At 47.3% G+C, this 26,865-nt stretch overlaps 1 protein-coding gene across 1 annotated transcript in view; it reads left to right on the forward strand.

Moving 5' to 3' along the window:
- LOC138489066 (protein mono-ADP-ribosyltransferase PARP14-like) overlaps window positions 1–26,865 on the forward strand; it is a 1,172,404-nt gene that overhangs the window by 460,968 nt on the left and 684,571 nt on the right. Inside the window, exon 10 of the mRNA XM_069616631.1 lies at window positions 4,736–4,847. Within this exon, the coding sequence (XP_069472732.1) occupies window positions 4,736–4,847 (112 nt within the window). The remainder of the gene's footprint in view (window positions 1–4,735; window positions 4,848–26,865) is intronic.

Consider the following 26,865-nt stretch of genomic DNA (forward strand, 5'->3'; position numbering starts at 1 on the left):
GGAAATGAGGGCCTACAGGCAATCACCTTTTCTGTCTAATCTCCATCCGGGACTTTCTACAATAGCCCTACTCTATCGTTGATTTTAGTTCTACAGGGTTGGTGGAATGTGCTTTTCAGACACTCAGACCTCACTCTGTCTTCCTCCCATGCCCTGTTGTTTCTCTCCCTACTGTTCTGCTCTCCTCCCACTTTCTTCAAATGCCAACCCATTTTCTCTTCTATTACTTCCTCCTTCTGACACTCTGGTGTCACTCTATTTTTTTATCATCTACCTCCACCCTCTGATGTTACTCCTGACCACCTCCTTTCTCCACTCTACTACTCTTCCCCAGTCCACTACTATTTTCCCCTTTCTACTACTATTATTCCCTCTCCACTACTACTCCACCCTTCCTCCTACCCATTCACCCACTTTCACTCCCTCAATCACCTTTCACTCACTCGCTACACTTTAACTGTCTCACTCACCGCCCTTACACTCACAACACATAACCATTTGCTCTCACCAACCAAAACCTTTCTTGAAAACACCATGGCACTCAAGTCCACTGTCCTCCGATTGGTCTCTTGGTCTGCCAACTCCTCTGACCTCCCCCAAACAACCCACACCTTCCTTTTTCATGTCACCTTTCTTATCCTACCACTCCTTCTCCCATTTGGCCTCTTTCGCTAACCAATCTTGCCCTTACTTCCCCGCTGGGTGGTGTTACAATAGACAAAATGAAAACAAATGACAGCTAAACCATGCCCCTTCCTTCTGAGTGGGGCCGTCATGCTGAAATAATGGTGACCCACATTGGGAAGTGTCCTGGTTTGTGTTTGGGGGGCTGCCTTACAGCAAAGTCTCAAGTAAATATTTGAAAGACTTTCTTTTTGTTTTGGAAGATGCTCCGTGTCAAGTTCATAACAGCTTGCCGAAGGCTCTGTTGTAGCTGTTAGAGCACAGCGTACATTAAGGCTGGTTAATGGTGCACTTTGCTTTCTGCCATTTTGGTAAACGGCTCCCTCGCTTCTCACTGGCCATTAAAATCAGATGACTGGAGTTGTTGGCTGAACAGCTCAGGTGTTATCTGGTCTTGCAAGAGGATCTGCCCAGATCTTGGCTGCATGTTGCGGTGTTCTGAAAGGCAAGGAAAGAAACTAGCCAGCAATGTTTTCAGGCAGTATAAGATGATCCACAGTGGAACTTTTGATATGCATTCATGTACTTCAGGAGATGATGGTGTTGGGGAGGAGCTAGCGCCTTCCTGCACGCCCAAGTGCTTTACAAATAGGCAAGACTTCTGTTGATTGTTTTCTAAGCACTAGAGCACTGAGAAAGCCTTTTTCATGCACATAAAATCACACACAGACATGGGTGGTCACTAATTGAACGTAGTTAGTATTTAAATATAAGGTGTAAATAACTATTAGTTGAATACCTTTGTAAAAATGTTAAATTCGATATAGTTTTTCTCAAAGCACGGTAATGAGCAGCAGGCTCTGTGCCAAAAGGAATGCAGCTTGTGCTAAAAATAGACTACAGGCATTGCCGTCGGGTTCGCTAGCTCTGTCAGAGCACACGAAGTGGCTGCACAGCTGTTTCCTGTCCATCAAAAGCCCATGCAGACTAAGAATAGGGGAGTATACATGCTCATGCACACAATGCAAAATTATAGGAAAACCAGATTTTAAGGGGATTTACTGGACCAGATAAAATATGATTATATGGAGAGTACGAAGGAAAAATGGGTTTATATATAAATGTTCATAGTGAAGCAAAATGATGATGAACAGAAGCTACAATGTATTCTTGCATAGGCTAGCAGTATGCTAAGTAGTATGCCCTAAACAGAAACCCAGCCCTGAAGGAAGGAAGACTGCAGCATCCCTTGTAAGGGACGAAGGACAGTTTTGGTGAGCCATGCCAGTATCCAGTGACGAAGGTAACAGTATATAAGGCTCCTGCCTGGCACCAGTCTGCAAGAGCTGGGAACGGTTAGGGACAGAATATACCGTTCAGGAGCAGAGTTCTTTGCCTCATCCTCATTTCTGTACAGATTAAATGTATTATCCTTGTAAGATAAGACCTTGGCCTTAATTCCCTAGAGGGGTGAACTTTAATCTGGTGTGAGCATGATGTGGGGTACCCATATTATTATTTATTTAATTTGATATAGCTGCACAAGTATGTACAATACAATCATTTAAAATAAAATAAGTAAGTTTCATGGGTTGATTACAAAAATAAAAAAGCAAAAACAAAAAATTATAGTCCTATGAAATAACGCACAGAGAATTTGAAATTAGCCACAGTGATGTGCTGTTTAAGATCTAATTTAATCATCCATTTTCTATGCTATTAAATCTAAAAAAAAAATGTTTACTTTAAAATTTGAAATAAACATTATTTACATGTTAATCAACAATATACAGTACATGGCTCAGGATTCTAATTAAGTGACAACCATACTTAAAATAAATTGCTTATTAGAAAAATGTGCTTAATACTTCAGCAGCATCTCTCCAATGCTGACTTCTACTATGTATCTTTCTCAGCTAAGGCAATGAAATTTGTCAAGTTAATAGATTGTAAAAATGTGACCACTGCAATGTTGACTGGTACTCTATGGCGGTGCTCTCCACAGCATATCAGACATTGTAAAGCCTGAACTTGGAAACAGATGAAAAAAGTGAAGGATTCTAGCATTAACCAAAGCATGGTACTCAGATATAAAGTGCTTTATCGTCTCAGGTTGGCATGTATTGAGAAAATATCGACATATATTTTCTTCTTTAGGTATTATTTTACGCTTGCAAAGGACATCGTTCGTATGCCATAGATTTAGTCTAAACCTCATATAAGACATTCTTATTTTAGGATTTGGAAATTTGGCCATGTATGGCTCAACCACAGTTACTTTTAGGCATAAAGTTATGCTGTTCAAACAATTTTAACTTTAAACGCTGCTCCCGTTTAAGTTGGGCTAACTTTCAATAGGAACATAGACCCTTGCAACTGCCACCTCCCCCCTTTGGGGGTAGGAATGGCTCTGGCTTTCACCCTGGCAGATCTCTCCCCCTGGCTGAGAGGGGTCCCCATCCCCTCTTGACATGTATTTCGAATTACATTATTTCGAATGACAAAATGTTGAAAACATTTTACCGAAAACATTTTTTAGAATGTCTTTTTTTTTGTTATTTTTTGTCTGAAATGGGGGCTCCCCCCAACCCCACCCTTTATTAACACTTTTTTTTACTTGCGAAACAAAGAAAAAATGTAAATTAAAAATAATACATTTGAAAAAGAAAATCTGTAAAATGTTTTCGACATTTTTGTCATTCAAATTTTTTTTTCGACATTTTAATTGGATACCCTTTTCACGTTGAGATTTGACCTCATCAGACTATAAAAAGAGTTTGTTTATTTGTTTCCCAGTGATTACTTGGATCATATTTTTGGCCCTTATTCTGCATGCTAATGTCTCAGTTGAAAGGGCAAAGATAAGAGGGAATAGGGAGAAGCCGTTTCATGTACCCCTAGTAATCTTAGTTGATCAATCAGAATGCCAATAACCATTATTCTCATAGAAGGAATGTGAAAGAAAGTATGAACGCAAATTATGAACCCCATACAACAAATGTTCCTTGAATGTTTTATAAAAGCAGGCTGAAAGACCATTCGGTCCAGGGGTCAAGTTATTTTTCAAAGATGTAATGGCCAGGTCAATCTCTCCCATGTTTATGGGACTATCGAGGGGAGCCTGATCTTTTTAGGTAATTGAGGGTTCATGGCTATCTCTACATATAAGATTTGTTTCTCTTGAGATACCATTTTCACGGTCATTACCTCAAAGAGAAATTGTGACTTGATTAGCTGTTTCTCTTTTGCCCCATATTTTATTGAGTCTGTCACATTTGCAAGCTTTTCTATGAAATGTTTTTTTTTCATTTAATTGAAGTTTGTGCACTAACAATTTTTAAACTTTATTATAGTATGCTTGCTTTGGTTGAACTAAAGGGTATGTTGTTATCTCTGTAGGTTTCACTTCTTATTGAACCTTTGCTAGCCAGAAACCCTTATGCGCCCTAAGATAGCCCTTCACTTTATGTGCCTCCCCTAGCCTTTTCTTCTCCTTCCAGTTGAATCCTCCCCTTCTCCCTTTATTTATCAAAGGCAGTAGCCCTACTAATACATTTGCCCAAGAGAACAGCCTTCATTGCAGCCCAGACCACACTTAAACATGCTCCTAGTGTTTTTCTTATGTTAAAATAATCTGTAATGATCTCTGAAATGCCCCCCGTAATCACTATATTGCTGAGTAAAGCATCCCTTAGTTGCCAGAGTGGTTTATGTGGATTTGAATGGGGATTTATCTGTAATGCTTGTCTAACAGGTTAGTGATAAAAAGCACCTTTACTCCAATGTCTATTTGTGATACACATGGGAAAAGAGTCGAGCATACCAGACACAATATCAATTCTAGGATAGCCTCTGTGTACAAAAGAAAAGTGGTTGTGTCCAGGACCACAAGGGACATTTTAGTTGAAATGTATTTCCAATGTGTTTTCTTTAATATCTGACAAGATAACCAGAAGTTAGCTGCTTTAATACATTATATGGGATCTGTCTTACAAGCAGTGAATCTTCCATTTCCGTGATCATTTATTTCATTTTTTATCACAAGTTGTTAAATTTGAAACATTTCTAAAAACTTTCCTTGACACTTTCAAACGTTTGGATTTGTTTGTAGGAATTTTCAGATGAACTTGAAAAATGGTTTGGTGGAAAAATCACCCATAAGAAAGAATGTAACAGAGAGACTGCAAACATAGCAGACAATACACGATCTGTGCAAGGTTCAGGTACATTATTTTATTTCCTTTTTCTGTTCCAATGTAAAAGCTTCAAATTGACAAGCTGCAAAAGGCAAAATTAGAAAAAGTCAAAAAAAGTCTTCATGCATATTAGATTTGAGCACTTATGAATAGACTGAAGAGGTAAACCTCTTTGTGGGAACAACTTAACCGTTGTAGTCTTAGAGCTTGTTAAAAAACAAAGTGGCCGTATCAAATTGTATGTAACAGAGACAGGCTCAATCTTTTGTAGATTTAGATTTTTTTTGTTAGGTGCACCATGCAACAGTATCCGCTTCAGACCATTTTGAGCTTAAGTCACAATGGGGACTCCAAGAAATATAATCTTCAATATATATATTTTTTATTAATTTGCATTAATGTAATTAATTCATTACAAACAATGTGCTTATTGTTACTTCTATGACTAAAAATAATTATAAAAAAAAATACAGGGGAAGGAAGAGATGGAAAGCAAGCAGATGCAAACAATTAAAAGCATTTGCTTGTTCAGAAAAAAAGGAAAGCCACAGCTTCAAGAAAAGAAGGTAGGGAGAGGTCCAAAGTTAACACAGTAGACCTTGCATCCTCGTTCGTTCAAGATCTCGTTCATAAATGACACTGCACGTGAGTCCGGGCAGGAGTCCAGTCTGTCCCCAGTCTCAGTGGTGTGCAGACATGTGAGTAGTGGAAAAAGCTACTACGGCGTTTCCAAAAACAGTGTTGGATTTAAGGACTTTTCCTTTAAAACTGAGCGCAGGCGCGTAGCGCCGCATGTGAGTCCGGGCAAGAGTCCGGTCTGTCCCCAGTCTTGCACCAGGACTGCTCCAGGGCTGCCTGAAATTCCTAGAACTCCATTGAATCGAGATCGAGTGATCCGACCCAGCACAAGAGCATACCCCGCATGGAAGGTGGGGGCAGAGAAGAATCTAACATCAAAGAGGATAATCAAGCAACAACACATAAACACGTAAAGTGAGGTTGTTGGTGGGGATGTGGGAGCGGGAAATGTGATGAAGTTGACTGGAATGAAAAAGGCTGCACACCCCGCACACACCAGCCCACATGCACCACAAGTGCCAATCATACTCATCGCATATCCCAAACACTTACTGTTACTACGCGTTGGCAACAACACGTCGCAGGATGCAGAAAACCGCAACCGTGAGCCGACCCGAAGGGCAGACGTGGACATAACGGATGCGGAGCTGCTAGAACTCGAGTCTCTCTCCGACCGGCTGGAAGGAGGGAGGATGAGCCTGGTCGGCGAGAGTGAACCGGGCACTGAGTCTCTTGCGAGTAGCAAGCAGACTCAAGTGCAGGACATTTAATCGGAGAGTGACACAAATACTACAAACAAAGGATCTGGACATGAACAAATGGGGCGTGATGCCCCAATAATCCTAGAAACGACACAAAGAATAGGAAATATTGCGATAGCACACAAAACAAATGCAACAGTTGCAATAGAGACATTAGATGCCTGAGACAAACAATGTCAAACAAATACAACGGACCCACACACTGTAAAGAAAACGGCACTTAATGAAATGACAAATGATACAAATGACATGGGTCTTAAAAAAACGAACAAACGAACAGAAAGAACAAAATCAACGTAATTGTACCCCAAATACAGAGCCACAGAAAATTGGTGTAAAGGGAATTGCAGATGAACAAGTGGATGTCATATCTGACGTATCAGAAAACGTAGACACTGAGGGAGGGGACAACGACGAGGACGAAGTGTTTGATGACAACTATGGACTAGGAAACTTGGCCCATAGCGAACCTCCCACAGTGTCCTTGACAGTCTCAGCTATGAATAGGAAACAATCAGTATTATCAAAAATGGATAAAATACATGTCCACGCCAAAAGATACAAACAAGAAAAGGACAAAAAAAAATCAATACCATTGAAAATTCTTTGGCGGATGAAACGAGAGAAATAGAGAGAAGATCGAGCTTTATCAAGAAAATGAATGTGGGAGATCTTTGGCCGACAAACATCCCATTCAAAGAAACGACTGCCAAATCAACTTGTGGACACAAAGAAATTGAAAAGACCCCAAGATCTAATACCTCAAAATAAATAACCAATGATATAAACGTGAGGAGTGCAAATGGAAATGCTTCACAACCCTCTAAAAAACTAAACAGCACTCAAAGGGAAAATCAAGTGAAAAGGTTAACACACGTAGAAGCCACTGGAGAAAGTCAAAGTAAGCTACTGAGTAAGGCACCGAAAAAATGTAACCTTAATTAATTAGATTACTTACGGGATGAGGAGAGACTGACTGTAGAGCAAGATCTACCAACAGTTCAAGAAATTCCAAATGAAACGATAACTTCCGTAGATGCAACAAGTTAAGTCACAACTATCTATGGCAGCGGGGATTCACATCCACAATAATAATGGCAGCACTGTCCATCTCATTAGCACCATACACCAAACTATACGAAACATTAAACGAAAATGTACGAGATAACACAAATGTTTTATTAAACATCCAAAACCAAATCTTGGAGCTGAATCTTTTTACAACAAAAATTGCAGAAAGACTAGAGCGGGAGGCTGAAGCATCAGCAACATGGCAAAGAAGGCTATGGGAACTGGCCTCAACTGAACAAGTGGAAAAAAATCAACTGATGGGGGGATTAGATGGAAACAATAAAATGGATGAAGAAAACAATAGAAAGAAATGACAGAGAAGTGACCACAGGGCAAAGAACAGGCACAGTCACCCAGCACTGGGTTGGCGAACATGAAACTAAAAAAAAACAATAAACAAAGAAGGGAACACTGATATCCAAGGAAGACATGAGCAAGTAACCCTACAGAAAAAAAAAACAATGAGGTTCCCACGAAAAACAATTCTCGACAGGTGGGATTGGATAAGGCTATTCAACATACTATGGTTGCAGTTACCAGTGCAAATCAGGAAGGTACCCTAAACGAAACAGATAAGAATGAGCGCAAAGTAGGCAATGATGGTACTTACCCAGTATTTTAAAAAAAAACAATTAGTGGAGAAGACAACAAAGGGGTGTAATCTTGCAGACTCAGGTCGAGAAAAAATTAAATTGAAAAAAGCAGGAAAAGACACAGGAAAAAAAAGTCAAAAAATATAAAGAATATTCCAAAGAAGAATGGAAGCGGATCAAGAGCAGTCCTAAGAAACATTCCAAGTGTTACCCACACATGGAAAAACCAAAAGACACGGATCGGAAGGCAGAGGTCGTAATCCAACAAAAACAACCATCATCGCTCCCCAAAAACATTCAAACAAACTATATTGAGGTGAGCGACGAAGATCAAGCCGACGATGAATTGGAAGACGCCCAGGACTTAATTGATGATGCCTCATATTATATAGATCAAGTTAAGTCTGGGAAAGATCAATATGCATCGTCGAATGAGTCGAATACTCTGGAGGACCAAAGACAGAAACGGCCTGCCAGAGAAATATACTTTAATGAGGATTCAGACGATGACCAAAAGGAATAAGTGTCCTACTCGGATATACTTCAGTTCAGGACCTTGACTGAGAAAAGAAATGCAATTGAAGAGCAAAAGTCTATGCGGCAAAGAAAAATTACCATTGCGAAAGAATCAGCAAGTCATCAATGGAACCCAAGTGGTCTCTCTCAACTGCAAAAAGAAAAGAAACCAGCCAGTAAACAGAAGTCGGAAAAAATAGACAAAAAAACAAACAAATGGAAAGTGAACCTAGAAAGTGTTCACAAAAATAAAAGAAATACAAACCTAAATCAAAATAATGTGATATATCTATTAAAGAAAATACCGGCACTTAAGAAAATATCTTTAAACGACATTGCAATAGTCGAATACATGGATGAACAAAGAGTTGATCGGGTGATTCTACACGTCCACAAGGAAAAAATAAAAACCTTACTAATGCAAAGTAGTGAGGAGATAAGAGCATTGGGATATAGATTAAGTGATCACAGATCCCCAGACATAAAAGGAAAAAAAAACTCAGAAATGCGCCCGAGTGAAAGTAAAGAAGTAAAAAATCCACGATCAAGGGAGGTATGAAGCAAAACGCATTCAGAAACTCAAATGAGACAAGACAAATTTAAGATAAGCGTACACAACAATGTGACATCAGTAGAGGACACAGACGACACAGAGGATTACCAGAAAAAGAAAAGCTCCAAAAGGAATGAATGGTCATGTGTTGCTAAAACTTAAGCAACGGTAAAGAAAGATTAACAAACAAAAGATGAGGAGGAACACAGCTTCTCCAGCATTGGATCTTTCATAGATTCAGATGCTTGAATATTCCCCGTCGTCAGACTGGGAATCCTCGGTGATAAATTAAATAATAATTTTTTTTTAAAATATATATATATTTCTGAGGCTTGTGGAATCTGCTTAGATCACATGCTGTGCATAGGCCGACATCTAGTGGAAGCTGCGGAGTATTACAGTTTGTTTTTCGAAGTCGAAAAATGGGCGTCGACACAGGGCGTACCAGTAATACTATCCCTAGTGTGATGTCCCCTGTACCCATGATCCCTCACGCGTCTAGGATCCCCAGATTGTTTTTTTCCGCCATTCTGGTCGGAAGCACTTCATCGGAGTTCCCTGGCTTTGCCATATTTTCACTCTAATCTAATTCTAATTTGCCCCGTTTGGCCAACCTTTCGTCGATCAACATCTCGACGCCCAACCGGGGAGGAGATCAACGTCGAATACCCGACGGATTGGGCCTTGAGGCTTCCGCCTCGGCTCGGGCCTGGGCCGCTGGCCTCGGCCCTACAAGTAGGGAGAGTGGGGGTGGTACACTTCCACACTCGACACCTTATTACCTACACACACTTGCCCGCTGCCCACAGGCGCGTATGGAGGGTACGCCCTTTCAGTTTTGCCCCAAGTGTAATAAGAAATACCCTTGGGTAGATAAGCACGCTACGTGCAACCTTTGCCTACCCAGAGACCACCCCGAGACGGGTTGCAGGGCCTGTAGCAGGTTTAAGGCAAAAACTCTTAAGGACCGCTCCACCAAGCGTTGGGCCCACCACGCCAAGCTAGCAGCTATGGAGGCGGAGGGTACCTTCAGCGACGGCAGCGACGCCGAACTTTCGGACGGCGAGGGCACCAAGGCGTCGAAGGACAGCCGAACGCACGTCCCCGGCCTCGGAAGGTCGTCCGTCCCGGCGACTATGGGGAAGTCCCCCGGCGACAAAAGCGTTACACATGCACACGCTAAACACAAAAAATCCACCCGAGATTCGACGTCGTCGAAACCTCGGAAAGAGGCACAGAAGGAGCGGTCCGAAAGGACGTCCTCTGGGCGGTCCCGGTCGAGGTCGCCGCACGACGTCAGGCAAGCCTCCACACTTGCACAGAGTGCCTCGACAATTAATATCCCGGAAGATCAATCGTCCGGAGACGAACACGACTTCCACCCCCAGACTGCACCCCAGGAAAAGGGTACATCACTTGGGAGTAAAGAGGGGCCAGTTTCGAAGGCTAGTTCGAAAGACAGGGATTCCACCTCCGATCCTCGACGCCAGGCGTCGAAAGATAAGGGAAAGGGGAAACACACTTCCACCCACGGGGAAGGGGGTAAACAGCAAAGGAAACAACCCTTGCAGTCCTCCACTACAAAAGAACTGACCAAGTCTTCTCAGGGCCAATCCATAGAAAGTCCCAGCAAGGTCACCCCAAGCTCAAAACTCTGGTCATGCGAGGACATTGACAGAGTAATGTCAAGGATGTCTTCCTTGGCGAATTTTTTCGAAAGACACCCTGAACAACTCCTAGCTTTAAACCCTCAGGAAGATTCTCCCTCAGGGTCAAGGGACCCTATCCCCTCAAATAAAAGACCCCGGGTCGAGACACCATTTAGGCCTTTAGACCCCATCGAGGTCCAACCCTATTCTTACCTCTTCCCTACAGACCAAGGAAACTCTTCCCTTATAGAAGGTCAGGAAATTGACACGCCAGAAGATCCTGCAGGATCAGATTATTACGGCGAAGACGAAGACGAGGATGAGCCAGAAAATAGCCCAGATATTTTCAGAATGGACTCACCAGTCGAAAGGGAAGCCCCAGTGTCTGACTCCCCAATAGATAATCAGCCCCTCCTGAATGAACTGCTCTTTCGGGCAGCTAACCACTTCCACATAGACACACAAGGTGTCCAGGAAGAAAGGGACTTTGCAGAAGAACTAATAGGGGAAAGGAAGCCACAGACCATTCCCATCCTAAAATCTGTTCAACGCAGAATAACACCATCCCTTGTCAACCCAAACCTGACAAGACCTGTAAATCCGAGAGTGGAGAAGCTGTTTAAAGCAGCCCAGTCGGACCCCCTATATATTAGAGGTCAACTTAAGCCAGACTCTCTAGTAGTAACCAACACCCGCAAAAGAGCTGGTACACCATTATCTTCCTCTGAGGCTCCCCCCGACAAAGAAAGTAAAAAACTTTATGGTTTTGGCAGGAAAGTAGCTTCCACGGCAGCCTACCAAGCCAGAATCGCGAATTCCACCACACTGTTGGCTAGCTACAACTGTCACCAGTGGGAAGAAGTGGCAGCACTAATAGACTCTGCTCCCGAACCCCTTAAAAGCCAGCTAGCTCGCATTTGTGCGGAAGGAAGGAAGGAACGTGTCAGGCTGCACTGTAAAAGCAACTCTGGACGCCGCTGACAATGCGGGTAGACTTATAGCAGAGGGGACTGTCATCAAAAGGCATGCTTGGTTGAGGCAGTCGGGATTCAAAGCAGAAACACAAGCTGCGCTCTTAGACAAACCAGTGGAAAGTGATCTCCTGTTTGGGAAGGCAGTCGAGGACGCTCTAAAAAACGCTAAGGAAGAATTCGACACCCTCAAATCCCTTGGCCAGTTAACTACCAAACCACCTAACCAAAGAGGGAATGGCAATTTTCGTCGCCCCCGCGGCCAAAATTCCAATAGAGGAAATAGCTACTCCCACACCCAGGGTACACAGTGGAACACCAGCTCACAACAGTCTACCCAGGCGTATGGTAGGGGTAGTAAAAGAGGACGTGGTAGAGGCAGAGGCAGCCCCAGTAAAGGAGGAGGCACGCCTCCACCAAAGCAGTGACGCTCAGTTCAGGGTCCCTTCCCATGCAACCCCAGTAGGGGGACGAATATCAAGTTTCACCCAGGCATGGGAAGGGATAACATCCGACAGATGGGTGCTGTCAACAGTATCCAATGGGTACTGCATAGAACTACTGCAACGTCCCCTAAACCATCCTCCAAGACAAAAAGTCCACTCTTTACAACATCAGAAGATCCTCCTCGAGGAGATCGCCATTCTGCTAGTAAAGGACGCGATAGAACTCGTCCCGGGACACCAGGTAAACAAGGGTATCTATTCAACTTACTTCCTTGTGCCAAAGAAAGATTTAACAATGCGCCCAGTTTTAGATTTACGGCCTGCCAACAAGTATGTCAAGCCCCAAAAATTCCGTATGACCACACTACAAGAGGTAATCCCACTCCTAAAAAAGGGGGATTACATGGCAACCTTGGATATGAAAGATGCCTATTTTCATATTTCCATGCTCCCGGCGCACAGAAAATACTTGCGCTTCAAGGTGGACAGTCGCCACTACCAATTCAAGGTACTGCCCTTCGGGATAGCTTCTGCACCAAGGGTATTCACCAAGGTACTGGCGGTGGCAGCTGCACACCTACGCAGGGAGGCAATCCCAGTGTACCCTTATCTGGACGACTGGCTCATAACGGGGGAAACCCCAGGAATCTGCAGGTCAAACATTCAGAGGACCATCGACCTCCTCCACGAATTAGGCTTCTCCATCAACGAGAAAAAGTCAAGTCTGGTGCCAAGCACCTCAAAACAGTTTCTAGGAGCTATCCTAGATACTCAGAAAGGATTGACCTTCCCTTCGGAAGAAAGAATTCGGAACATACTTCTGCAAATTCCGCATTATCAGTCAGGTCAACAGATAACAGTACGCAAAGCTATGCGGTTACTCGGCATGATGGCGTCATGCATTTACCTGGTCCCCCACGCGCGTCTGCGCATGCGTCCCATGCAGGAATGGTTGGCGAAACAGTGGTCTCAGGCAAGTGGTCAGTGGGACGATCTAGTGGTCGTTTCGCCAACACTCGTACAGAACCTACACTGGTGGACAAGAGAGAATCTCGCAAAGGGGAAACCCTTTTACGATCCCGAAGTACAGGCAGTGGTAACTACAGATGCATGCCTGACGGGGTGGGGAGCTCACCATCTCCACCACACAGCTCAGGGTCTCTGGTCTCACTCAGTAGCCAAGAACCACATCAATCTGCTAGAGCTTCTGGCAGTATTCCGAGCGCTGCAGGCGTTCGAGCCCCATCTACTAAACTTGTCGGTGCAGATCAGGACGGACAGCACGACAGCCATGTTCTATCTGAACAAGCAAGGAGGGACTCGTTCGCCAAATCTGTCCAAACTTGCCCAGAAAATATGGAGATGGGCACTCAGACGGAACATCTTCCTGTCATCGCAACATGTTCCAGGGGAGCTCAATTCCCTAGCGGATGCTCTAAGCAGAGACTCCCTCCCAGAAGAACACGAATGGGTCCTTCACAAAGACGTAGTAGAAGATCTCTTCTCTCAGTGGGGTTTCCCCACTATAGACCTATTCGCCACAAGCGAAAACAAACAATGCCCAGGATTTGCATCCAGGTTCCCACAACCGGACTCCCAGGGGAATGCCCTGTGGAGGAACTGGTCAGGGATGTTTGCGTACGCTTTCCCACCAACTCCTCTCATCAGGAAGGTGGTGTACAAGATGAACAAGGAATCGATGACGCTCATCCTAGTTGCTCCCATGTGGGCGAGACAACCATGGTTTCCACACCTACGCAGGATGGCGGTATGCGAGCCCATCAGACTCCCAGCCTGGTACAACCTTCTGTCCCAGCAACAAGGTCAAACAGTGCATCAGGAACCCAACTATATGAACCTAGCAGCATGGCTCCTGAAGTCATAGAGTTTGGACATCTCAAATTACCACAGAGGTGTATGGACATTCTAAAAGAGTCTAGGAAACCAAATACAAGGCACTGTTACTTTGACAAGTGGAAAAGATTCGTTATCTGGTGCCAAAGTAAACAAATCAACCCGGTTGATTGCACTCCTTCCAACGTTGTAACATACATGCTCCACCTGCTGGATGCAGGGTTGGTTTTTAACTCTCTGAAAGTACACCTGGCAGCCCTCTCAGCCTACACCACATCCCATAACAAGGTTTCGTGGTGGAAAGTACCAGTGGTTAAAGCCTTCATGGAAGGAGTAAAGAGACTTCACCCTCCTATCTCGAACCCACCGCCAGGATGGGATCTCAATGTGGTGCTATCTAAGCTCATGGGGCCCCCCTTCGAACCCATGCATAAAAGTAGTCTCAAACACCTGACTTATAAAACGGCCTTCTTAGTAGCCATTACCTCCATAAGAAGGGTCAGTGAAATTCAGGCTCTGTCAGTGCAAGATCCTTTCTTTACTATCCACAAGGACAAACTGGTTTTACGCACACACCCTAGATTCTCACCAAAATTCATATCCAAGTTCCATGTAAACCAGTCCATCGAGCTTCCGGCTTTCTTCCAAAACCCACAAAGCTCAGCTGAGGTGAAACTACACACCCTAGATGTGCGTAGGGCGGTCTTATACTATGTAAATAAAACCAGACCGCTAAGGAAAACAGATCAACTGTTTGTCTCCGTAGCTACAGGCAGAGAGGGGGATCGCGTCTCTAAGGGCGCTATCTCAAAGTGGATTATCAACTGTATACAGCTGTGTTACTCTCTTTCTGAAAAAACTCTGCCTTTTACGCCAAGGGCCCACTCTACCAGAGGCATTGGGGCCACTCTGGCTTTCATTGCAAATGTTCCCCTTGACACCATTTGCAAAGCAGCTACTTGGAGCTCTATTCACACTTTTACTCAGCATTACTGCATTGACACTCATTCCAAGGCAGATACACAAGTGGGACAAGCGGTTCTAAGACACCTGTTTGCTCATGACCCTTCTCACATCCCACCTCCTTCTTCTGGTACTGCTCGCTAATCTATGCACAGCATGTGATCTAAGCAGATTCCACAAGCCTCAGAAGGGATACATTACTCACCGTAATCGTATTTCTGATGCTTGTATCTGCTTAGATTCACATGCGACCCACCCTTCCTCCCCTCCGAGAGAAGGCGCATGGTTGCTTGTAGTCTTACCTTTCTGTCTATCTGCTTGGACTATCTGTACTCACGCTACTCCTCATGCTACCTCATGTCAGGAAAAACACAATCTGGGGATCCTAGACGCGTGAGGGATCATGGGTACAGGGGACGTCACACTAGGGATAGTATTACTGGTACGCCCTGTGTCGACGCCCATTTTTCGACTTCGAAAAACAAACTGTAATACTCCGCAGCTTCCACTAGATGTCGGCCTATGCACAGCATGTGAATCTAAGCAGATACAAGCATCAGAAATACGATTACGGTGAGTAATGTATCCCATATATATATATATATATATATGTATATATATACTGCCACCTAGCAGTGCATGTACATAGCCCATTATAGCCTATGAGCCACTTCATTGTGTAGTCCCTCCACCTCACTTTGGTCCTTATGGCCCCAGCCAATGAGGTGGCAGGGCTTAAGCTCCGCCCCCGGCAGCCATCTTCAGATTTTTCACCGCAGTCTACCAGACACAGGGAATCCTCAAGCTCTCTGAGCTTTTTCAAATTCTTTCTACTTTGTGTGGAATATATTTGTAAAATATATTCCATCTTGTTCCCCTTCTTAGGGGCTTTCTTTCCAATTAACCTGGGTGGCAAAACTTGTTGTTTTCCTCTCAAAATCGTCGACTGAACTTCTCTTCAGAAATGGAGGCACCTCAGGCTGTCAGGAAGCCTTCCCTGTTCAGGGACTGCACGAGGTGCAAGAAGGAATTGGTTTACTACAAGGACCCCCCGAGCATTGCATTTATTGTCTGTACCCACATGACATTAAAAAATGCGAGATTTGTAAAACTTTTTCCACCAAGACCCTTCATGACAGGCATAGAAGACTCCTTTCATACCTGGAATCCAGGGATCAATCTTCGGACGAAGAGTCTGTGAGAACGGCTCCTGTCCAATCCAGCACTCCATCTGAGAGGCAAACTTCAAAGAGAAGGGCCTCTTCAGTGGAAAGGAGTTCCTCTCCCAAATCCAAAAAGAGGAAGCTGGAATTGATACCCTTTCTGCCTCCAGTTGACCTTTCAAGCCAGAAAAAGTCAGCAAAATCTGCCTCCAGAGGTAAGGAGGAGTTTGCAAAAAAAGGGGGGGGGCAGTCGTCGGCGGGTAAACCGCCCATGAATGAAGGGAAAGGTAAAGGTCCGTCATCGGCCATACCGTCGACGAAACCAGCATCGACGACGATTAAGATATCGTCGACAGTTAGATCATCGTCATCGGACATGTCGACCGCGAAGCAATCGTCGACGAGCAAGAAACACCACTCGTCCACGAAGCATTCATCCATGACGCAGTCGTCCACGGAACACACTCCACATTCGTCAACGAATCCCTCGTCGACTGGAAAATCTCAGTCGTCGACGGGAAAATCTCAGTCGACAGCGAAGCCCTCGTCGACGGGAAAATCTCAGTCGTCGACGGGAAAATCTCAGTCGTCGACAGGAAAATCTCAGTCGTCGGCGAAGCCCTCGTCGACGGGAAAATCTCAGTCGTCGACGAGAATAACACCATCCATAACGCCTTCAGAGGCACCGCAAATTTCGGCAGTTACAGAAGAATTACTGCCTCTCACTCTTGAAGCTCCTATCATTACAAGCAATATCATTGGAAAGAATACTGTAACTGGTGCAGCAATTTTCACCTTTGGGGCACATGGCAGAACTTCCGGATATAATTCTTCAGGAAGAATTCTCTGATGCGGAAGTGGTGGATGAGTCCATCGGTCCTTTACCGACACAATACAGCCCTCCTTGCCACCCGTCCACGGGAGAATCCGAATATCCTCATGACCCGGTGCTCATGTTATCCGTGCAGAGGATTGTTGAAGAATTTTACAAACGGCAAAGGGAGAAGCAAATTCCGATTAATCCCATTTCTAGAGAGTCATCCCCGATTCCAGGCACATCAGGTTGCTCTCCTTACAGGAGTAGACCGCAAAAACGGATGAGATCACCTGCTCGAAGACCTAGGAGCAGCACCCACAGTGCTTCACCTATGAGAGTTCCGTCACCACAGTCATCGCACAGACCGCGATCTCCGGACGTAGATCCCACCATGGTACCGTCCACCATCTCGGTATCAGACTGGCAGGAGGATCCTTTTGGTGAATTTTCGGAACCAGAAGAAGGAGAATTAACTCAGGAGCCAGACGCACACAGTGATTGGGATGACTACGTCGTCGAGAAGCCCAGGAGGAGAGACTCGCCGGGCAAGGCCTCACCACCAGATGATCTCGTTTCTTTCCACACCATAATAGGTAAAGCCGCAGAACTGTTTAAAATTCAGGTTTCTTCGGAGGAAAGGCAATCAGTGCTCTATGAGCACAGAGACAAACGAAGGAGGACAGTGACCACAATTCCCCTCCTCGATACCATCTGGGATTCCGGATCCAAGATCCTATCCACGCCCTTATCGACTCCGGCGTTGGTGTCCAGGCCAGAAAAGAAATATAAAGCTCCGGATTCGGCACCGCTTTGTTTAAGGGGTCATACGAAACCGGACTCAGTTATTACAGTGGCGGCCAGAAAGAAACTCGCCAACCCCTCCTCACCTTTGTCGGCACCACCGGATAAGGACGGGCGCAAATTGGAAGCCATGGGCAGGAAAGTATCATCTTCTGCATCACTTACAATCAGAGCGGGTAATGCACTGGCCATGACCGCAAGATTCGACCGCGAGCTTTGGCTCTGCATGTCTAACTTGGCGAAACAATTACCACCGGAGCTCCAGGAGGAGGCAAAATCCATTATCGCGGATGGTGAAGCAACATCGGATCACATGATCGACGCGGCAGTTGATGTGGCCGATTCAGGCTTCAGGCAGATGGCGCACGGTACAGTGCTCAGAAGGCAGGCCTGGATGAAGGCTACTAACTTTAGACCTGAAGTTCAGGCGCAGATACTGGACATGCCATTTGACGGTCAAGATCTCTTTGGGAAAAAGATAGACGACCATTTGAAAGCAATCAAGACAGACACTGACACAGCCAGAGCCATCAGTTCTTTAAAGGACAAAAGTAAGGACCATCGGTCTTTTCGCCCCTTTAGAGGCTCATCTTCCAAATTCAGGGGATACAGTCGTTCCTCCTCCTATGGTCAAAAAGCACAAGGCGCCACGTACCAAGGCAATAAATATCAGTCATCCAACAGATACGCCCATAGAGGCAGACGTGGCTCCGCCCAAGGGAAGTCGCAAGGCAAGCAGAACTGACGACCATTCTCCCCCCCCCTTCGCCACGCCCCGGTGGGGGGAAGGGTGAGCCAGTTTTACCAGCGCTGGCGGTCAATTACATCGGACAAATGGGTGTTACAGGTGATCCGAAAGGGTCACACCTTGGAATTTCTGGACCAACCTCCTTCCCTGCCTCCAATTCCCCGCGGAGTACATATGCTAAGACAGGTCATGTCCGAAGTGCAAAAACTGCTCCAGAAGGCAGCAGTAGAACCAGTACCCTATTCTCAGAGGGGAAAAGGTTTCTACTCCCGTTTCTTTCTGGTCAGGAAGAAAAACGGTCAATGGAGGCCCATCTTGGACCTGAGGGCTCTCAACAAGTTCATCAAGCGCATAACTTTCAAGATGGTAGCTCTACAAGGGGTGCTACCTTGGTTAAACAAGCACGACTTCTTGGCCACTTTAGACTTGGAGGATGCTTATTTCCACATCCCGATCCATCCAGCACACAGGCAGTTCCTCAGGTTCACAGTGGGAGGGCTCCACTTTCAGTTTCAAGTGCTTCCGTTCGGCCTAAAGTCGGCACCAAGAGTTTTCACGAAATGCCTGGCACTGGTAGCGGCAAGTCTCAGGAGAGCAGGAACGGACGTTTTTCCGTACCTGGACGATTGGCTGATAAAGGCAAGTTCAGCCGCAAAGGCTCGTTCGGCAGTGTCAAGGACGGTCAACCTCCTAAAAGAGTTAGGTTTCTCCATCAACCAGACGAAGTCCTGCCTCGTCCCCAGCAAGGTAGCTCTCTTCCTGGGAGCCGAGCTAGACTCCAGCATTCCCAGAGTGATACCATCCACAGAGAGAATAGCAGCGATTCTACGCTTAACTTCGAACTTCCTACAGAAAGAGACAACATCTGTGCGCTCTTACAAATCCCTATTGGGCATGATGTCATCATGCATTTTCCTCATACCGAACTGCAGGCTTCGCATGAGGCCGGTTCAGGAAGCTCTGGACCACCAATGGAAACAAGCTGTCGGATGCTGGGAAGACATTGTCCAGATTCCATCGACGTTGCACAAGGCCCTTCGATGGTGGAACGCTCCGAGAAATCTTCTACAAGGAATTCCGTTTCAAGCACCAACATCGACCCTCCTGCTGCGGACGGACGCTTCCTTATCAGGCTGGGGCGCTCATCTGGCGGACCTCCAAACCAAGGGATCTTGGTCGGCACAAGAGTCCCAACTCCACATCAACGTGTTGGAGCTCAGGGCTGTAAGGTTGGCGCTGAAGGCCTTCCAACCGGTTATAGCTGGTCAAGTTCTTACAGTCCAGACAGACAACACGACCTCCATGCACTATACAAACAAGCAGGGATGCACGAGGTCTCAGATTCTGTCGCAAGAAGCCCAACAACTATGGGCATGGGCCTTGCGCTACGGGATACAGATCAGGGCAGAGCACCTTCCAGGAGTGGACAATGTCATAGCGGACAGATTAAGCAGAGAATACACAGCGTCACACGAGTGGGAGTTGGACGACAGAGAAACCCGACGGATATTTGCTTTATGGGGCCATCCGCAGATCGACCTTTTTGCCACCAGGAACAACAAAAAATGCAAGAGATTTGCGTCAAGATACCCCGAGGACCAATCGCTGGGAGACGCGTTCTCAGTGGATTGGTCGGGGAAACTCCTCTACGCCTTCCCACCCATTCCCCGATTGTCGAGGGTACTTCGCAGGGTGAAAGAACAGGATTGTTCCTTGATTCTTTTTTTTTTTTTTTTTTTTTAATTTCTTTATTAGCATTACAACAAAACATAGCAGAAAATCAAAGGTTAATCATTGCCGTATGAGTATTTCAATGGAACATAAAACATTTCCCCCCCTCCCTCCCCACCCGCCTCCACCGAGACCACCATTAGAACTTCAATCTTTGTCTTAGCTCCTTGACGGACCTGGACTGTCTGTGTCTTCTGAGGCGCAATCTTGCGCTGCTGGGTGAAGCAGTGGCACAGTCAATGCCACCCACCGGAGTAGTTCCTCGCTGAATTCTAATCTCTGTACTTGGATTGCTGTTTCCCATGCAGCAGTCTCAGCCGTTATCCATCTTTTGAGATCGGCCCACCAGAGGGCTTCACTCAGGTCTCTTGCGCTTTTCCAGCTCATGGCTATGCGTCTTTTCGCCGTTATATATATTAAGTCCTTGAGCTTATTGAGGGGCTTGTTTTTGCTGCTTCTCTTGTAGCTCCCCAATATGCAGGCTGCGGGGTCAAGAATGTCAACTACTATTTCAGCATGTGCCACCTTTTCCTTCACCTGGGCCCAGAACCTTTGAACAGCAGGACAACCCCAGAACATATGGGTCATTCCAGCTTTAGGCATATTGCATTTGGGGCATGTCTGGATTGTGGCTCCCTTGAACCTTGATATGGCTTCTGGTGTGAGGTAGGCTCTGTTGGTAATGTAAAGTTGGATGAGCTGTAGGCGGGCATTCCTAGAGATTTTTTTGTGGTAGTGGGTTATCCTCTCCCATGTTTTATCTTCAAACTCTCTTCCCAATTCGGTCTCCCATCTGCTCTTGCATTTGAGTTCGTTTTTGGTTGTGCCCTGCAGCAACGCTTCATATAGTCTGGAGGTTTCGTGTCCTCCCTCAGCAGTGTCGAGCATCGACTCAATGGTCTCGTTTCCTATGACCTGGTCTGTGGTCTCAGGCCATCTCTTCTTTATGATTTGGATGACTGCTCTGTGGAGCAGAAACTGGCCAGTGGGTAGGCCTGTGGACCCGCTGAGGTCGATGAATGACGCCAGTTCCTGTTCACAAGTGAGGTCCCCTAGCACCGCCACCCCCCAGGGTTCCCATAGGGTGCGTATTTCCGTGTGCCCCCATGGGTGTTTAGCCATGATTGCAGCGATGGGAATCTGCGGGGAGAGTGGGTCTGCAGACCCCACTCTTCCACAGGCCCGCCTCCAGAGCTGGGTCCCAAGTTTAGCTAGAATAAGGGTAGTGCCGTAGTGTCTCCTTCTCGACCCACAGTGTGTCCCGCAGCAGCAATGTAGGCAGGGCCGGCTGGAGAAGTCGGGTATCAGTGGTGGTTTCGTCGGCCATCCATTGTGTCACGTGTCTAAGCTGGCTGGCCAGGTGGTACAGCTCGAAATTAGGGACTTTCAGCCCTCCTCTCTCAAAGGGTCTTTGGAGAATTTCCAACGCCACTCTGTGCCTACCCCCCTGCCAGAGGAATCTCCCACAGAGTTTGTTCAAGTCTCTGAAGAATGAGGGGGGAATGTTAAAGGGAACGTTAGTGAAGAAATGCAATAGTCGGGGGAGTGCTACCATCTTGAGAAGACCTGCCCGCCCCGCCACCGAGAGGGGGAGCTTGCCCCAAAAAACCATGGACCTTTCAAGGGAGTCCCTGGCTCTGGCTGTATTAAGGATATGTTCCGTGCTGGGGTTGCGGTGTATGGTGACACCAAGGTATCTGAAGGATGTCGCCTGCCATTTAAGGTCGAGTGGGGGTAGGGATCTAAGTTCCTCCCTGTGTAAAGCAGCCAAGGGGTAAAGGTACGATTTGTCCTTGTTAATCCTAATGCCCGTAAGTCTATAAAAACATTCTAGGGTCTCTAGTATGTAGGGCAGAAGGTGCTCTGGATTGTGTAAGTACAGCAGCATGTCATCTGCGTACATGGACACGAGGTGAGTCACCCCATCCAGTTCAATGCCACCGTCACCATATTCTTGTCGGAGATATGCTGCTACAGGCTCGGCCGCGATAATATAAAGCATAGGGGACAGTGGACATCCTTGCCGGGTGCCTCTGTGAAGGGGCCATTTATCAGAATACGTCCTGTTGGTGCGCACTCTGGCGGTGGGGCAGGCGTAGACCAATTGGGTCCATTTCAAGAAGGCGGGCCCGATCCCCATTTTGCCCATAGTAGCATACAACCATTCCCATCTCACCGAATCAAAGGCCTTGGTGGCGTCCAGTGACGCCACCGCGTATTTTTGGGGGCTATGCTCAGTGCTGTATATAATGTGGTGCAACCTACGCAGGTTTTCGGTAATAGAGCGCCCCCGCACGTAGCCAGTCTGGTCCTGGGGGATCACTCTGCGTAGCCTATTTGCAAGAAGTGCTGTTAATATTTTGCAGTCCACATTTAGCATAGAAAGTGGTCTATAAGACCCGCAGTCTATTCCATCCTTTCCAGGCTTTAGCAAAGGGATTATTGTGGCCTCCCTCATGGAGTCGGGGAGGATGCCACGCTCGTATGCCTCATTGAATACCCGTGCTAGCATTGGGGCGAGGGCGTCTTCGTATGTCTTATAAAATTCCCCTGGTATGCCATCTGAGCCTGGCGCTTTTCCAGTCGGTAAGGATCTGATTATAGCCAACACCTCATCTGGGGTAATTGGCTCCTCTAGGGTTTCGGCCGTTTGAGCGTCTAGTGTAGGTAGCTTAATACTACTCAGGGCATCTTCTATTTCAGTGTTGGTGGGGGGCGGGGTCTTGGAGTAGAGTTCTCGGTAGAACTCGGAGAAGACCAAGTTGATCTCATCTTGAGTATGTGCTGTGGTGCCATCTGGTCTGAGTATGGTGCAAATGGGTATCCTGGGGATTTCTCTCTTATAGAGCCAAGTTAAGAGTTTACCAGGTTTGTCCCCTAGTGCCTGCGTCCTTTTGGAGTGTTTAGCATAGCTCAGTTTCCCAAGCGACTCCCAATGGGCCAGACAGGCCTGTCGCAATTCGGTTATTTTCTGTATATGTTCCGGGGTCGAGTCCGCCCCACCCTCCAGCACACTCAGCTCCTTTTCAGCGCCCACTAGGGAGGTCGTGATGGACTTCAGGGTACCCCCGATTGTGGCTATCATCTCACCTCTCATAACAACTTTATAAGCCTCCCAAGCCGTTCCGATGTAGTCCACACTATCTAAGTTGTTCTGCCAGTATTCCTCAGTGCTGTCTCTTATATGTTCTCGGAAGGCTGTGTCTAGTAGGGCCTCGGCTCTAAGTCTCCACGTGGGAACTGGGGGTTTAGGTGGGTATATCTCCCAGGTGTCCTGCATGGGAGAGTGGTCTGATAGCACCCTGGGCAAGTAACGTGCATCTCTAAACCTAGCTTGCTGCCCTTGGCTTATTAAGATATAGTCTAATCTGGTATGGACCTTGTGAGGTGGGGAGAAAAAGGAATATTCGCTTTTCTCGGGGTTCTGTTCTCTCCACAGGTCACATAGAGCCAATTGGGTTATTAGTTTAGAGAGTACCTTGGCTGGGGGGGAAGGGCGGGAGTGTTTAGAGTCGGACCTGTCTTTCGTGGGGTCTAACGTGCAGTTGTGATCTCCCCCCCAAATCACGGTGCAGTCTACATAGGGGCCAATTCGAGAGTATAGGGTGTGGAAGAAAGCTGTGGCGTCATGGTTAGGTGCGTACGTGCTAATCAGGCATATCTCCCTCCCATCCATGGTCCCATGCACCAGAGCCATCCTGCCTTCATTGTCTGTCTTGGTGTTCACAACTCTAAAAGGGATGGATGGGTCTATCCATATCAGGACCCCTCTAGCGTATGAAGAGTAGGGGGATCCAATCAGGGTTCCTCGCCATATTTTGGCCATAGACTCTTGTTTGTCCCTTGTCAAGTGTGTTTCCTGAAGCATGGCGATTCCCACTTTACATCTACGCAGGTATGTGTGTATTCGGCGTTGCTTAACAAAGCTATTCAAGCCTCTGACGTTCCACATTATTACGTTAATATTTCCAGCCATGGGTGTCATGGTATCTGTAGATTGTCCTCCGCTCAGGTCCAGGCCTTACAAGTGATATATCTGTTATGGAGTGTTCCTGTGGTCTCGGTGTTGTCTGACTAAAGTTCCCAACATGGGCTCTATTCGCTCGTGTCCCCTCCCTCTTCGTCTTCAAGCCCTCTGTAACAACGGGTCCCCACACTTGACCCCATAACTGCGAGATCCCGGAACTATGAACATATGAGTTCCTTGTCCCAAAAACATTAACCATTGAACTTTTAAACAATAAAACCAGTCTAGTGGGGTTGCCCCCCCTCTGACTATCCCGTTTCCGCTCCGTTTGACCTAAGTCTACAGGTGCCCTACGGGTGGGTTAATCACCCAAAAGTGTTTCTGGGGGTAAGAGAGAGGTTGGCTCAGCAGGTGACTTACTTCGCCGTTGGTCTCCAGTATGGCTCCAGTTGACTCTGTGTTGCCGCATTCAGAGTGACATGCAGTGTGTTGCCGTGTACAGGTTTCGGCCAATGTGGCAGTGGTCAGGGCACCGACCGCCGAGGCCGACGCTGTCTGATTTCGACGTCTGGGATTTGTTCCCTATTCATCCACTCACAAACTGCCGCTGGTGTTTCGAAGAAATGGGCTTTATTGTTGACCAGGACCTTCAGTCTGGCGGGATATAGGAGCATGTACCTGAAAGGCCTGCGTTTTTCAGTCTGACTTTAGTGTGAATGAATTGGGCTCTGCTCCTTTGAACCTGGAGGGTATAGTCCGGGTAGATGGCAATTTTCGCTGAGTTTCTGATTATGCTGCCGCCCGACCTGGAAAAAGCAAGAATCGTTTCTCTGTCTTTGTAATTAAGTACCTTGGCTATTATTGGCCTCGGTGGGTTTCCAGGTGGTGGCCTCTTGGTGAGGGATCGGTGAGCCCTTTCGATGGTGAATCCTTGGGACAAGTTGCCAGCTCCAATTTCCTGGATCAGGAGGTCCTCCACATAGTTGGTGGGGTCATTCCCTTCGATTCCCTCCGGTACGCCGATGAGTCTGATGTTGTTACGGCGTGCGCGCCCCTCCGCCTCATCCGCCCTGTCCTCAAGATTCTTCACTTTCTGAGTCAGAATGTCCACCTCCCGGAGGAGCAGCGTCTTTGCCTCTGAGTTTTCCTTGACTTGAGTCTCTAGCACTTCGGTTCTGTCCGCTATGGATCATACATCCTGCCTCAGCAAGTTTAAGTCTATAGCAACTGCGTCGATTTTACTCTCCATCGTTTTTTGCAACGTCATGATGGCTTCCAGCAGCTGGGAATTAGCGGGTTCGGGGGGCCCGGTGCCCGCCGCAGCTCCATGGTCAGGGTTAGCATCTGCCCCCACATCCCCTGGGACCGCGTAGGTCTCCATTGTTGTTTGCCTCTGCTTGTTCCTGGCCCCTTTAGTGGCCATTGCTTCGCACAAGCCTTCGCGCCTGCTACCCATGTGGTGAGTGTCAATAGTGCGGCGATGTTGTTGCCACTGTCCGGGGTGCCTCCGTCTAGTGTGCGTCGCCCAGTTGGCCTGACTCGAAGTGGGGAGCCCCCGGGGTTATCAGCGTGACCAAGTAAGGTGCTTAAGTGTGCCGGTCACTGGCCCTGTCTCCTAGCGTAGGGCTGCACCCGCACTCAGCTCGTGGGTGTGTGAAGGGCCCCCCCGTCCTGTCTCAATGGCTCCTGTGGGCTGCGGCCTCCGTTACATGTGGCGTGTTATGGCCAGGGGCCAATACGCAGCTCTGAGCACTCCCCAGGTCCCGAGCGGATCCGGCGCTTGTCCTCGCTTCAGCAGGTGATTGCAGTGCTGGCAGGGGGGGTGGGGGGGAACCTCCACACCCCCACACCACAGACCCCTTTCGCCCCGTCCTTACTTCGTTTGGCGGGGTATTGGTTGCGACTTGCTGCGGGCGAGGATCAACCCAACTCAGGCGGGGGCTGGTCGCTTCTTCTCTTCCGTCGGGTCCACCACACGCGTTGCCTCTCCCGGCCTCAGCTGCCCCGGTCTCGTGTTGTGTCGCGCAACTCCGGCTCGCCTCGGTCCAGAGCTACGCGCCGCCAGCAATTTCCGCTTCAGCTCGCCCGCTCCTCGTTATGCGCGCTCCGATCCCTGCAAAGTTCGCCGGGTTCAAGTCTCCAGGCGTCTAGGCCGATCAGTGCCGATCACTGCTGCGGTTGTTGGGCAGGCGCCATTTTGCGCGCCGGATCGCTTCGCCCAGGCCCATGGCGTTTCTCTTCGGCGGAGTCCTCCAGACGTCCGAAACCTCGGCAGGCAGCGCCTCCAGCCGACTTCTGCCTCTGGGGAGAAATTCGGGAATGGTTGTTGCGGCAAAATATTGTTTTAGCGGCCAAATGTTGGGCACATCGCTGGAGCCGACTGAAGACGCGTCCTTCTCACATGGCTGTTAGCCACGCCCCCCATTGTTCCTTGATTCTTATTGCACCCAATTGGGCACGGCAAGTCTGGTACCCGACGCTGAGACATCTATCCTGCAAAACCCCGATTTGTCTCAAACCACATCAATATCTACTGACACAACAGAACCGCAAGGTCCTCCACCACGACCCGAGGAGCCTGTCCCTCAAAGCATGGTTCCTGAACAGCGTAAACTGATGCACCTAAAGTTACCATCAGAATGCTGGGATATCATCAGGGCCGCTAGAGCCCCGTCCACGCAACTCACCTACACCAGAAAATGGACCAGGTTTTCCAAATGGTGCGAGACCTCTGCGATCGATCCCCTCACGGCCTCGGTTGATCAAATTCTGCCTTACTTGTTGCACCTGGCTAAATCAGGGCTCTCACTGTCCTCTATCAAGGTCCATCTGTCAGCCATAGCGGCCTACACAGTAACCGCG

Source organism: Ambystoma mexicanum, chromosome 9, assembly GCF_040938575.1.
Source record: "Ambystoma mexicanum isolate Mex_15411 chromosome 9, UKY_AmexF1_1, whole genome shotgun sequence".
Lineage (NCBI taxonomy): Eukaryota > Metazoa > Chordata > Amphibia > Caudata > Ambystomatidae > Ambystoma > Ambystoma mexicanum.